The sequence below is a fragment of the Pinus tabuliformis genome, chromosome J (assembly GCF_031772625.1).
Source record: "Pinus tabuliformis cultivar Carrire ecotype Pingquan chromosome J, CPIR1, whole genome shotgun sequence".
In the NCBI taxonomy this organism is placed as follows: domain Eukaryota; kingdom Viridiplantae; phylum Streptophyta; class Pinopsida; order Pinales; family Pinaceae; genus Pinus; species Pinus tabuliformis.
Window position 1 is genome coordinate 410,067,899 of NC_142295.1, and position 14,252 is coordinate 410,082,150.

At 37.6% G+C, this 14,252-nt stretch overlaps 1 protein-coding gene across 1 annotated transcript in view; it reads right to left on the reverse strand.

Annotated features, from left to right (window-relative positions):
- Nucleotides 1–14,252, reverse strand: part of LOC149227576 (putative LRR receptor-like serine/threonine-protein kinase At1g56140) — a 169,727-nt gene that overhangs the window by 120,840 nt on the left and 34,635 nt on the right. The window contains exons 3-4 of the mRNA XM_089380539.1: nucleotides 13,204–13,275; nucleotides 12,978–13,043 (exon numbers count right to left, since the gene is read on the reverse strand). Coding sequence (XP_089236665.1) covers nucleotides 12,978–13,043; nucleotides 13,204–13,275 — 138 coding nt within the window. The remainder of the gene's footprint in view (nucleotides 1–12,977; nucleotides 13,044–13,203; nucleotides 13,276–14,252) is intronic.

Genomic DNA, 14,252 nt, shown 5'->3' on the forward strand with positions numbered 1-14,252 from the left:
CTTGTTGAAAATAGCAACAAGAAATGCTAAAAATAGCTTTCCAGGATATACTGCAACTCTGTTGGAAATAGCAAAAAATATAAATTCTAAAAATAGCATTGCTATTAATAGCATTTCGGGATATATTCCAATTTTGATTTGTCCTTGAATCAAAATTGAGAATTAAAATTCGAATTTAGTCTCACTAGCTATTTGAAAAGTAATTAATTAATTCATCTTGAGTTAATTAGTTGGATAAATTCAAACATGAAGTCTTTGTGAAGACATGCAACAATTATCCCTTTGATTGAGGAAGTTATCCCTTAATTAAGGAGATAGGGATGAGTTGTATTTGAGTTGTAATTAGTTAGCTCATTTAACTAAGTTAAGTCCAATTAAATTAGTTCCAAACAGTTGGAGGAACTAATTGTGAGTTTAGTCAGTTAATGCATGCATGCATGCAACTAGTGTTCTCTGGATAACTGAATATTCTCTCATAAATAACCAATGCATGTCAGTTCAGAGAAAGACCCAGTTGAGATTAAAGACAGGGACATTGTATTATTAGTTGGAGGAATTTTCCTATAAAGGAAACTCATCCATGCAGAAGGAATTAACTCCTTCAGGATTGCGCAATTATTTCAGAGGTCAGTGTTGTGTGTGGGGTGGGAATTACACAGGGTGCAGCTGGAGGACCTAAGAGAAACTACACAAGGAAATAGGAGGCTTGGAGGACTGAAGGAAGGCATATGTGTTGTCTATTCTGTCTATGAGCAATAGTGAGGGATTGTACTAAGAGTTGGATAGCTTGTGAGCTAAAGCTTTGTGTAATCCTGAGATATTTCCACTTGTATGATAATACATATAGCGGGGTTTTTAGCTGAGGCTTTCTCTAGAGTATTCTTCTGTGTTTCATGTGTGATTGAATCTTCTTCTCTGTTATATGTGTTCTATTTGATCTTGCTCAAAATTGATTAAGCTTCCGCAAGTTTGATTGTAGAAGTAGATTAAGTATTTTTCTTTATTACATTGCATAATCAGTTTAATCTACAGTTTCTCTACAAGATGTGTAGAAAGTAGAATTTCCACATGGTATCAGAGCTAGCTGATCCATAGAGAAATTTCTACATGGTATCAGAGAGAGGTTTTGTAGAAAAAGTTCTACATGGTATCGGAGCAAAGGTTATCATAGTTGTGAACAATTTACTAAGAAGAATTCAAAGTTTGAAGTTTGGGGTTGCAGGTGCAAACCGAATTCACAAGATGGGACATTATGCAACTAATTTCCCATCGAAGAAGTCCAAGAAGGGATCCTCGAAAGGATCGGAAGGTGAGGCATTAGCCTCTCAGTTCGAAATGGATTTTACCCTCATCGCATGCATGGTTTCATTGATGATGGGTTGTGGTTGGTTTCTTGACAGTGGAGCCTCATTCCACATGACCGGTGATAAGAGTTTGTTCAGTAGCTTGGAGGAGAAAGACATCTAGATGCGCATCGAGATGGGTAATGATGAACGGTATAGTGTTTCAAGAGTGGGCACGGTTGTTTTTCAGAGGGAGCATGGAGCTCTCATTACCTTCACATATGTGAAGTATGTACCTGGACTGAAGAAGAACTTGGTATTGATTGCCATGTTGGAGGACAAAGGCTACAATGTTGTCTTTAGTAAGGGAAAGGTTTTCCTTAGACACATCACCACGAAACAGGTGAATCAGATCAGTTCACGGGTACAGAACCTATATGCTCTTGAGGTTCAAGATGCATGCAAAGCCTTGAGGAGCAAGGAAACTGTTAGAGACTTAGTGGTTGAGAGGGAGAGTACATTACCTCTCAACATGCAATGCCAGAAGAAGTCTTAGACAATTTTGGAGGAACCACAATTGGTGAAGCAACTTCAGGAGGTTGTGGAGCAACCACAACTGAGATGCTGAAAGGAGACCTAGTGGAGGCATCCACTCATGCAGAGACCTCCAGTAGGGGATAATTTCAAGCCAAGTTAGCAGAGGGATCACATGCAACCATACCTCCAGGTGTGAGGTGGCGCGATGTGAAGTGATAGTCCCAAGAAGGCTGAAATAGGCGCAGGATCCTTGAGATACCCAACCTCTTTGATTAGACCTTGATAGGGGAGCCTCGACGAGGAGTAGCAGGACTAGATGAGTGGGTAGAGACAAATGTGGATGGAGCGGCAGAGGGAGCTTCAGCATCAGAGGGTGTTTCTATTCCAAAAAGGAGGTCAGTTACTTACTTCTCAGTAACTGAGTTGCAGTGCAGCATTGGGCAGCATGATGCAACATGATGAGAGGAGGTGCAATGCGGATGCAGTGCTGGGAGATAGGACCAGCAGCAGCACGGATGCAGCAGGAGGAATCAGTGGGATTGATGCAGTCAGATATCAAAGTGACAGAGGCTAGAGCAGTCAGATACTGAAGAGCACAGAGGTGCAGAGTTTTCAGTCGATAGAGGCAATAGCAGTCAGAGACTTTGATGACAGATGTATCATACTGATTCAGGTTGGATATTTTTTGTTTCTGGAGTTGCTGGAGCAATAAAACTTGAGAGAAGTGTTGCATGCAGAGCATTCCAAAGGTTCAGGATCGGGTTCGAGCTGAATGCCTCTCTTGTTGAGAGAGAGTGTTGAAAATAGCAACAAGAAATGCTAAAAATAGCATTGCTATAAATATCATTTCAGGATATACTCCAACTCTGTTGGAAATAGCAAAAAATAGAAATGCTAAAAATAGCATTGCTATAAATAGCATTTCGGGATATATTCCAATTTTGATTTGTCCTTCAATCAAAATTGAGAATTAAAATTCGAACTTAGTCTCACTAGCTATTTGAAAAATAATTAATTAATTCATCTTGAGTTAATTAGTTGGCGAAATTCAAACATGAAGTCTTTGTAAAGAAATGCAACAGTTACCCCTTTGATTGAGGAAGTTATCCCTTAATTAAGGAGATAAGGATGAATTGTATTTGAGTTGTAATTAGTTAGCTTAGTTAACTAAGTTAAGTCCAGTTAAATTAGTTCCAAACAGTTGGAGGAACTAATTGTTAGTTCAGTCAGTTAATGCATGCATGCATGTAACTAGTGTTCTCCAGATAACTGAATATTCTCTCATAAATAGCCAATGCGTGTCAGTTCATAGAAATACCCAGCTGAGATTAAAGACAGGGAAATTGTACTATCAGTTGGAGGAATTTTCCTATAAAGGAAACTCATCCATGCAGAAGGAATTAACTCCTTCAGGATTGCGCAGTTATTTCAGAGGTCAGTGTTGTGTGTGAGGTGAGAATTACACAGGTTGTAGCTGGAGGACCCAAGATAAACTGCGCAAGGAAATAGGAGGCTTGGAGGACTAAAGGAAGGCATATGTGTTGTCTATTCTATCTATGAGCAGTAGTGAGGGATTGTACTGAGAGCTGGATAGCTTGTGAGCTAAAGCTTTGTGTAATCCTGAGATAATTCCACTTGTATGATAATACAGATAGCGTGGTTTTTAGTTGAGGCTTTCCCCAGAGTATTCTTCTATGTTTCATGCGTGATTCAATCTTCTTCTCTGTTATATGTGTTCTATTTGATCTTGCTCAAAATTGATTAAGCTTCCGCAAGTTTGATTGTAGAAGTAGATTAAGTATTTTTCTTTAGTACATTGCATAATCAATTTAATCTACAGTTTCTCTACAAGATGTATAGAGAGTAGAATTTCTACACCTCTTTGGTTGGCACAACTACTCGTCACTGTGTTGCATATCTTTTTCAAACTGAAACTTGCTTCTCCTTTTGCTTGGAGCGGATGGTTGGTGGAACGAAGAGAACACACTGGTTGGACAAACTCTGACTCAAAATACAGTGGATGACCCTGTGGAACAACCTCTTCACCATTCTCTAATTTCTTTAGAACTTCTACGTGGTACCTTCTTTCTACTTCTCTGTATAATATAACCATACCACCTACTGTTGTTGGAATAGTGGCATAATATAGATCCATCTGAATAGATCCACCCAAATTGGCTGCAAAAATTCTGGACAAAAGCATTCCCCACATATCTGGCGCATCAATCACTGCTATAACCATGGTGATGATTCTATATGGGTAATCAGCCAAGGATACCTGTAGATCTCCTCCAAATTTGAGGCCATTCCGACGGTGGAGTTGTGAGAAAATCCAAGCCCTAGCTTTGAGATCAAACTTTGCCCTATCATCCCCAAGGCTAGTACCTCATAGGATCAATTCAACACCTTTAAGTGAAAATTATTTCTTTTATCCATTCCCCCACCTTGTCTAGGATAAGAACATCATTAGTTGCCATAATATTTCCTCCTACCCTAGACTTGGTCCACTTGGTCCCATGTGGTCCCATTCCTTTGAAAAGACAATTCTTCAACAACCATCCGGGATACCAATTTCAATAAGGATTTTAGGGATTGGGAAATTCTTTCATGAATCATATCCCCTAAACTTGACCCTCAAATCCTCTCATTCCTCTCCTAGAAGTCATTGTACCTTGCTTAGAAAGCAAGCAAGCTCTATCCTTCAACCTCTTTTGGAAAGGAATCATTTGGGTCACTCCATATCCACTTATTGATTTATCATTCATTGGTGACTCCATAATATACCGGGTTGTTGAAAAATTAGAAAGGCAGTAAATATTTTCTCGATCTTGATAATTACTTGTGATGTTTCTTATTATTATGATTCTTTATATCTTCTTTCTTTAGTTCATCAAGCAATTACCAAAAGCAGCAACACATAAAACAATGAACACAAGATGTAGGCACATGCCAGGGCAAAACCCCCCTCGAGGGGAAAACCCAGTCAAAGTAATTCTTCCTTTCAATAGTATTCTTTGAGACTCTTCACCCTAGACCAAGACAAGACCTTCCCTCCACACCAAGTCAGCCTCCAGAAGATTGACCTCTTCCCAACAACTTTGACTATGCCGCAACTTGCAGCAAGCTAACAACTTCTGGCAGCAGTCCAACTAAAGACTTCAATCTCCCAATCCAGAGCAAAAAACAGAGAGAGACCACCACCAAAATTTTGATTTTTCTTGACTCCTTAGACTCCCTTAAACTCACATTCACTTCGGCTTCTCGGCAACAAACTTTCCCAACTTCCTACTTCACACTTCTGCCCAGCAAACAGGTTTTCGCACATCTGCCCAGTAGAGAGAGAATGAGAAGTGATGCTACAAATGAATTTGATGTGCTTCATTTTATAGGCTTCTTATGGGGTCAAATGGGTCCTTAGGCCGACTTGATCTTCTCTTAGGCCGACATGGTGTGGAGGTTACATAATTCATATTTGACTCAATACTTAACCTTTTTATATGATTCAAAAGCCCAAGAAGGGTCTCTTTAAATGTAAAAATAATTCTATAGACTCAGAATAAATTATAGAAGTCCTCAATGGGGACTTTGACCTAAAATATGGTGACCCAAGCATGAAACCCGTGCTTTAATAAGTCACAATAATAATAAAATAATTCTTTTCTTTATTCTTTTGAAAAGTACATTACATGATGACTCAAGTACATTACTGAAGACTGAACATATTTACGTTTTCCAATGCTCCCTCTTAACTAGGGAGGTATTCATAATGTACATATACAATGGAAGATCTCAAACTATATGAACCGTGAAGAACTTTAGGCACCATAATGCCATGGACTAGATTCTTGACCAGGGAAATCTATCTAGGTGGGACCAAGGTGGACTCAAGATTTCAGCCCCTTTAGGTACCATCAAGCTTACTTTCTAACCACCAACCCAAAAATCCAAGTGTGTATCCAAAACAGAGCTCAATAATCAACACCAACTTTCCAACTTCAAGGACTCAGACATCAACACAAAGTGTCAGCCAGATGTCTCCCCAGGCAATGCTTCACTCGCAAAGCCTCAACACCCCTTGATCCAGCAGATCAAGAATGACCAATCTCTCGCAATCAAACTGATTGGTAACCAACATTCTATCAAATCCTTCAAGAGATTCACTTGTACAAACACAACCCCAATCAATAATATACTTTCACATGTACATAATCAAATACAAAACTCCGGGGTCTTACAGACAACAGATGTTGCTTCTCAACTTTCCATAGTGGGACTATCAATCGAATCTTTGATAGACGATTCCTCAATCATATTTCCTACTTTACATGCAGCAACATATCCTCCGAAATTCATTCTTCAATTGATACCAAGCTATGCCCTCCCTCTCAACTAGGAAGCACCTCTTTATCTAGACTCCCTCTTAATCTTATGGAGATCTCTTCTATTCATGCTTCCTATGAGAGACCAGCTTCTTCTTTTCGACATCGGAGAATATTTTGTGGCTTCCAACCATTTCATCAGAGTTATAATCATCCCCATCATGCTCATCAAATCTTCACCAAGTTGAAGATTGTCTACCAACACAACTTGCTTGTCACATCAAGCATCTTCACCAAGTTGAAGATTGTGTACTTGCACAACTTTAATAGAAATTAAAACCAAAACTATAGAAGCATGATGTTAGCCATATCAAAATCACAGAATCATTTCAAATTTATTCATAACAGATACCCCAACTCAATTAAAAACAAGAGACATATACTCTTCAACATCTTGCTAGGGACTTTGTTATACACCCTAGACAATTTCGTAACAACATTCATTCCATCTAAAGTTTTAATATGTATTAAAAAGGTATGACATACCTTACTACAACATATAGAAAACCCTAGAAACCATTTACACACATATAGATCTTCAAAGTATCAAACAACCTTTCAAAACATATATGTTAGACTTCTCACTAGGGATTCCTACAAATCCTAGATTTCATACAAAAGAATCAATCAAAGTCAATCACAACTTAGTCATTAACCTGACCATCTTCCACTAGGGTTAGTTCCAAACCCCTAGATTTTCAATGAACCGTCAATTAGTCACTATCATGACCAACTACCACTAGGGTTAGTTCACATAACCAACTACCACTAGGGTTAGTTCACATACCCTATATTTCCGAGCAATCATCAAACTCAACCAAAAATTCAAATTTCAACAATCTCTTCACAAATCTCAAATTATCATATAGGTAACATTCATCAGAGATTTCTACTTCAACTAAGGTTTAACTCCAAAACCCTAGAATTCACAAATTCACCAATCTTTATACAAATCTCAAATCATTATATTCCAGAGATTTTACTTTGACTAAGATTTAATTCCAAAACCCTAGAATTCCACAATCTCAACAATCATTAAATGCATAGATCTTAGATTGTTACATTTCACACTAGACAATGCCACTACTAGGATTTAACTGTAAAACCCTAGATTTTCATATTCAACAATCACTTAATAGATTTCAGATTGTTATATCACACATATTAACTTCACTAGGGTTTAGCTACAACACCCTATATTTCCATATATCATCATCCTAGAATCTCAGACAAGGACTTCCATTAAATTCTAGAACAAGGACTTCCATTAGGTCCTAAGACTTATGACCATCAATAACTAAGTCAACACATATCTAGGAATTCATAAGAATATCATATGTCCAACATCATTAATACATCTTGACTTAGACCAATCTGGGAATTCAACCAAAGGACATATCTACATATCCCTAGATTTCATCATCATGCAAATATATATCATGTGTTAGTCAAACCCAACTTCACAACAATATCAAATAAGAGTTAGACACGCAATCATTTTGATTACACTTAGGATTTGATCAAACAAACACACACATACCATGAAAAACATTTTAAAGACAATATAAGGGCCTTGCTCACACATTCCACCAAACCCCAATGAGTTAGGGTTCCAATGTAGAAATATAGCAAACCCAACATTACCAAAACTTCAAAGGTTCGGGATTTTAGACCTTGTTATTCAATCCTAACAAGTTTAGGATTTCCCGATCACCAAAATCCCAAACATGACATCATCAATAAAAACTTCAACTAACATTTCACAACATCCCTAAGCAGCTTAGGATTTTAGACATTCACATTAGCATACCCTTCGGTTAGGGTTTTCCAGAACCTATCTAGGGTTCTACACAGTCAATCAAGAATATGAGTGGGGTGGGTAGATTTATCAAGAGATGAATCACCCAAACAAGAATCACTAAGATTCAATATAGCTAATCATAATGAATAATCCTTTCAATCAATGTATTCAAAGCATATCTTTCAATATTGACTAAACTTGTCTTAAGAGATCCTCCTTCTTCCGAATGTTTTTTTGATCAAGACAACAGAGGGAGAAAGGTGATTAGTATTTAATATAATAAAAATTAAATGAGTACATTAACCCAAAACTAAAAATACATGAGATAGTTATCTTTAAGAGTTGTTGGGAGCTCCCTCAAAAGCTTGAGGGAAACCTACAAACTTAAAGCAATACAAAAATGTATTTTCCGAAAATATGTTAAAAACCTATAAATTCTAAAACATATAAAACAAGTTATGTAAAGCAAATGACTTAATAGTGTAAGTCCCTAATGTCGAATTCTTCAAGCTTGACTTTCTTTGAGTCTCCTTCTTCGGCAAAGTTGGCTTGATCTCTTCCTCTCTTCTTATACCTTGGATTCTCGGGGCAATCACTCTTGTAGTGACCTTTCTTATGACATTCATAGCATTCTATCTTAGACATGTCAACTTTCTTCCTTCATCCCTTCGATCTCTTTCCTTTATCATGAGAAACATAAGCATTTGATACTTCTTCAGGATTGGCAACCATTGAGATCCTTAATTCTTCTTGACTACATGCAGTCCATAATTCTTCAAAGGTGGGGGCTACCTTGCAACTATTGAGACCTGAAGAAAATGCACCCCAAGAGGATGGCAATCTTAATATAGTAGTGATCACCAATTCTTTCTTTGAAACAATCTCATCGATGGCCAAGAGATCATCCCTAAGTCTAGCTATCTTCACAAAGAAGTTTGCCACAATATCTTCTTTTGTCCTCTTTGTATTCCTCATCTCATTCTTTAAACTTGCTACTTGACCAATGTTCTTAATAGTGAATAGTTTGACAAGGTTTCATACATCTCCTCAGCATGATCGATGTTAGCTATGAATGGGACAAGATTGTCTTTTATCCCTTCCATCATCAGAGTCATAGCCACCAATTCTAAATCCTTGAACTTTGCTTTGTCGGCATCACTGGATTCTTCTGTAGGCTTCTTTACATTTCCTTTTACCAAATCTAGTACCTTGCTCTTTTCAAAGATTAGGTCAATCCTCTTCTTCTAGGATCTGAAGTTAGAGTCTCCTTCAAGCTTTTTCTCACCCTTGATAAAGTTAGACATCTTCCTTGAATATGATAGAATCCTTCCCTGAGATAGTTCCTATGAATGGATCTTCCTTTTTCTTCCTTCTTCACCAAATCTCTGATACCATGTTGGAAAATTAGAAAGGCAATAAATATTTTCTCGATCTTGATAATTACTTGTGATGTTTCTTATTATTACGATTCTTTATATCTTCTTTATTTAGTTCATCAAGCAATTACCAAAAGCAGCAGCACATAAAACAATGAACACAAGATGTAGGCACATGCTAGGGCAAAACCCCCCTCAAGGGGAAGACCCAGTCAAAGTAATTCTTCCTTTCAATAGTATTCTTTGAGACTCTTCACCCTAGACCAATACAAGACCTTCCCTCCACACCAAGTCAGCCTCCAGAAGATTGACCTCTTTCCAACAACTTTGACTATGCAACCACTTGCAGTAGCTAACAGCTTCCGACAACAATCCAACTTGGAATACTTCGATCTCCCAATCCAGAGCACGAAACAAAGAGAGACCACCACCAAAATTTCGATTTTCCTTGACTCCTTAGACTCCCCCAAACTCGCATACACTTCAGCTTCCCGGTAACAGACTTTCCCAACTTCCTACTTTGCACTTCTGCCCAACAAACAGATTTTCGCACTTTTGCCCAGTAGAGAGAGAATGAGAAGTGATGCTACAAATGAATTTGATGTGCTTCCTTTTATAGGATTTTGTGGGGTCAAATGGGTACTTAGGCCGAATTGATCTTCTGTTAGGCTGACATGGTGTGGAGGTTACATAATTCATATTTGACTCAATACTTAACCTTTTTACATGATTCAAAAGCCCAAGAAGGGTCTATTTCAATGTACAATAATTCTATAGACTCAGAATAAATCCTAGAAGTCCTCAATCGGGACTTTGACCTAAAAAATGGTGACCCAAGCATGAAACCCATGCTTTAATAAGTCACAATAATAATAATAAAAGTTTTTTTCTTTATTATTTTGACAAGTACATTACATGATGACTCAAGTACATTATTGAAGACCGAACATAGTTACTTTTTCCAACACGGGTCTCCTCCCATCAATGAAAGTCCATAAATAGAAGGGCACCTTACCTAAGGTGATAGTGGGCTAAGTCTCCATTTGTTGCCCTTGGTCTAGCATTTGCCCTTTAGGGATCCCCTTTAGGTCCCTTGCTAGTTTGAGTGGTAATAATATCCATAACAAGAAATAACAGTGATAACAAAAGAAAATACCAGCATGCAACACAAAATTTTAACCCATGAATAAATGAATGTAAAACACCAAAAATTGTGCCATGCTAAGCCATTTTATTAATAGAACAAGAAGGAGTACAAATATATGGAGATAGATGAACATGGGCTTGCTACAGCAAGCAAGGTAAAAACCTAAGTGAAGATGGAGGCACCCATGTGCTGAAAATGGCTTTGCTGCAAGGACTGTGCCCAACCATAAACAACTATTGCAACTGCTGGGAATGAATTGTTGATTTAGCCCTCCAAACTGCTCAGAAAATCCATTGAAATTAGCCAAAGCCAATACACCTCAAACCCACAAAAACCCAACAAGTAATTGGCTTACTTCCAGCTTGTTCGGAAAGCCCCAAAAATGCACACTCCTTTCTCTACCTAGTGTATGCACAACTGAAGGAAGAATTTTGCTTTCAAACCCCAAATCCCCTCTGAAAATCTCTCTAAAGCCCCTCTGCAAATTCCTCTGGCAATACCTTCAAATCCTAGCAAGTATCTCTCCTCAAATCCCACAGCGCTACACCATGTGCAGGCCCAGCCAGTGACCCTCTGCGTACTACAAAAAAGCAACAGAAAACCCTCTCCAAACTCCCTTTGCTTCAGACCTGCAAATCACCCAAAAAATCTGGCATGTATCAAGGCAATCACTCCTCCAAAATCCCAGAAACCAATATGCCTTGTAGCTATTTCTCCCAAGAATGCATGCACCTTCTTCTGCGCCCAATCTACTCCAAATGATGGCCAAATTCACTTGTAAATATCCTTGGAACGGCCCTGAGATGTAGCAATCGACTCCGCTAGGGTGGCACTCAAAATCCACCGAAAATGGAGGTGAGATTCTCGCCCGGAAATCTCTTGTGCTGAACACCACGATGTTGACTTGGCTCAGCGGCTCAAGCAAACAAGGGTTTGATTCAGAGTTTGGAAAAAATCCCAAAATGAGGTCTTCCACCTCTATTTATCCTTGCTTCCACTCCTCTCTCCATGTGGGCTCCACAAATCGAACTCCCTTCTCTCTTCCTTCCCACAAGTACAAGTTCTCCTAAGGGGTGTGAATTCCTTCTTGGAGTGGCCCCTACATTCCACTAACCCTTTAATTTTCCTTCTTTTCTTATTTTTGGAGCCTTCTTTTATCAAAATGTTAAGTGGGGTCCTACTAACCCACGTTTTCCTAAGTCAAACATGTCAAAATGTGAAAATTGTGCAAAAATGTATTTTTTAGCAAAACTTGCAAAGTGGGGACATCACACTCTCTCCTGTACAAGCTTCAGACGATGAGCTCTAAATGTTGTATAAGTGAGAGAAATTCAGCCCTGGAGATTTCCTCAATCTCCGCCCTTCAAAATTCCAACAAACTCCTGCTACAACCAAGGGAAAAACTCTCTCCAAATCCCAGAATCTCTAAACCACAACTATTGCTCCAAAATATGTACCATGAACTCCTCTTGCACCCAGAAAATGCGCATAACTGATCTAATCTCCTACAATAAGCTCAAGGGAAGCCCTGAATTGGACTCCCAAACTTCCTCACTAGGGAGAAACTCGAAGTTCTCCGAAATGAGGGTGGAACATCCGCTCAAAATTCCTGTGCTAAACAACACTTTTCTTGTTCTGCTAAACAGCCCTAAGAGAAGATCAAAGGTGAAATGAAATATTCAAAAGATAATCCACAAAATGAGTCCATCCTCCTTTTATAATTTTTTCTCATGCTTCTAGACTCATTTTTAGTATTATTTTATTGGTGGGGGCCATTTTCCACTAAGTTACTTTTGCTGCCATTTTAATAAAATAATAATTTGCCGCTATTCTCCAACAAAATAATACTAGCCACCTTTCTCCTAAAATTTTTGCCCCTTTTTAATTAATATTACTAAAATTGGTCAAAATTCCTTAGTGACTCCCGTGCTTACAAAATTTGGGATATTACAGGATCTCATCATGAACATAAAAAGGATTGTTGGAGATAATAAAAAGTACTTAGATAGTAAGATTAAGCATGCTTTATGGGAAGACTATATTACTGGATAAGTTACAGTGACAAATAAAATAAGTACAAATATGATAAGCTGATCGAACCATTGGTTGCCAAATTGACTTTTCTCCCATCAAACATAAACGCCATACATATATTTTGGCAATCCTCCTTGTACATATTAAATTAGTCTCTTATGGTAGGAGCATCTAATATGCATATGCATCAATCCAAAATCCTGCATATCTATGTGGATGGGCATTCATATTCTATCCAACAATCTAAGAAATAAGCAAACAAATGAATGTATGCATATGTATTTATTTTTTGTTTCTTTGTTAAGGTCTATGAGAAAGAGAAACGGAAATAAGCAAACAAATGAATGTATGCATATGTATTTATTTTTTGTTTCTTTGTTAAGGTCTCTGAGAGAGAGAAACGGGAAGAAAGAACTTTACAGGTATGCAAGGGATGCAGTCTTTTGGGAAGGAAGTTTCCCTGATAAACTGTTATCTCCAAGCAACCTGCAATTATTGCAATCTAAGATATGTCACAGGCGATTTAACTTGTGACCTGCCATATATTAGGTTTGATAGAATTTTCAGAGGAAAACATTGCAGTTCACATAATTGTGAGAATGTTTTTGATTGGAATAAATATTATTTGGTCCAGTAATACACTTACAAAATTGTCAGAGTGCTCAAATTTTGGAGTGAATCTGGAATTCCTCCTGTAAAATTATTAAAGCTCAAGTCCCTATCACAATAATATGTTCACGTAAGTAGGCATGCAAGAATAAGACTTTATAAAAGTAGTCAACCTAAGGACCGTATATTATAAACTAGATTATGATAATTTTCAAAATTCAAACTTCCATCCACCTATGCTCTAGATAAGAAGGCTATCTTTCCTTGCTGTAGAAATACCACACTCAGTTCATGTAATGCTTTCCATATTCACTGAAAGAAAATGAAATACTGAAAGTTCAAAAAGAAAATGTTTAAAAGTGATATATAGAAAACATTAAGCGGTAGGACATTCCTGCAATACACACTATTATATTAGCTTCCATTCCCGAAACATAACCTGTATCTTATTGTACAAGAAAAAGAATGATGCTTAACCAGATACAGTATCAGCATTCAGCGTCCAATTAGAAGCATGCTCAAGCTTGGTTCAGACAAGAAAATCAAAGTAACAGATGTGAAGAGGAGAAATTTTTTCCGGTTGATTCAAAATAAGCTTATTTTCAGATTATGTTTAGACATTGGAATTATATCTTAGTTTATATTGATTTCATAAAATCTGGAACAATAGTAAGGAATTGACCATGATCAACTGAATATTAACAGAGTGATCATTGAAAGACAATCTATAATTCTTTCAAGTAAAATATCCCCCTCCCCTTATAACAATTAGGCTAATGTGCCCAGATTTAGCATTACAAGGATCCATTAGCACAATTCAATTTGCTCAATTTTCAGCGAAGCAGATGGAATTTAAAGTCATCCAAGACCTCCACCTAACCCGAACTATTGTGTGCACTGGTGTGCATCCACAAGGGCAAGCACAAACACACATGTTACTAGCAAGAATTGAATCTCAGTAGGCTTTATACTAGCTACCCATTCCACTGACTAGGCAACCCACACTTGACTAAAGGTATAAACAATTGTAAAAACACTTATTAAGTCAATATATTTATATTTCTATGATTTGTGTAATAAATGCTA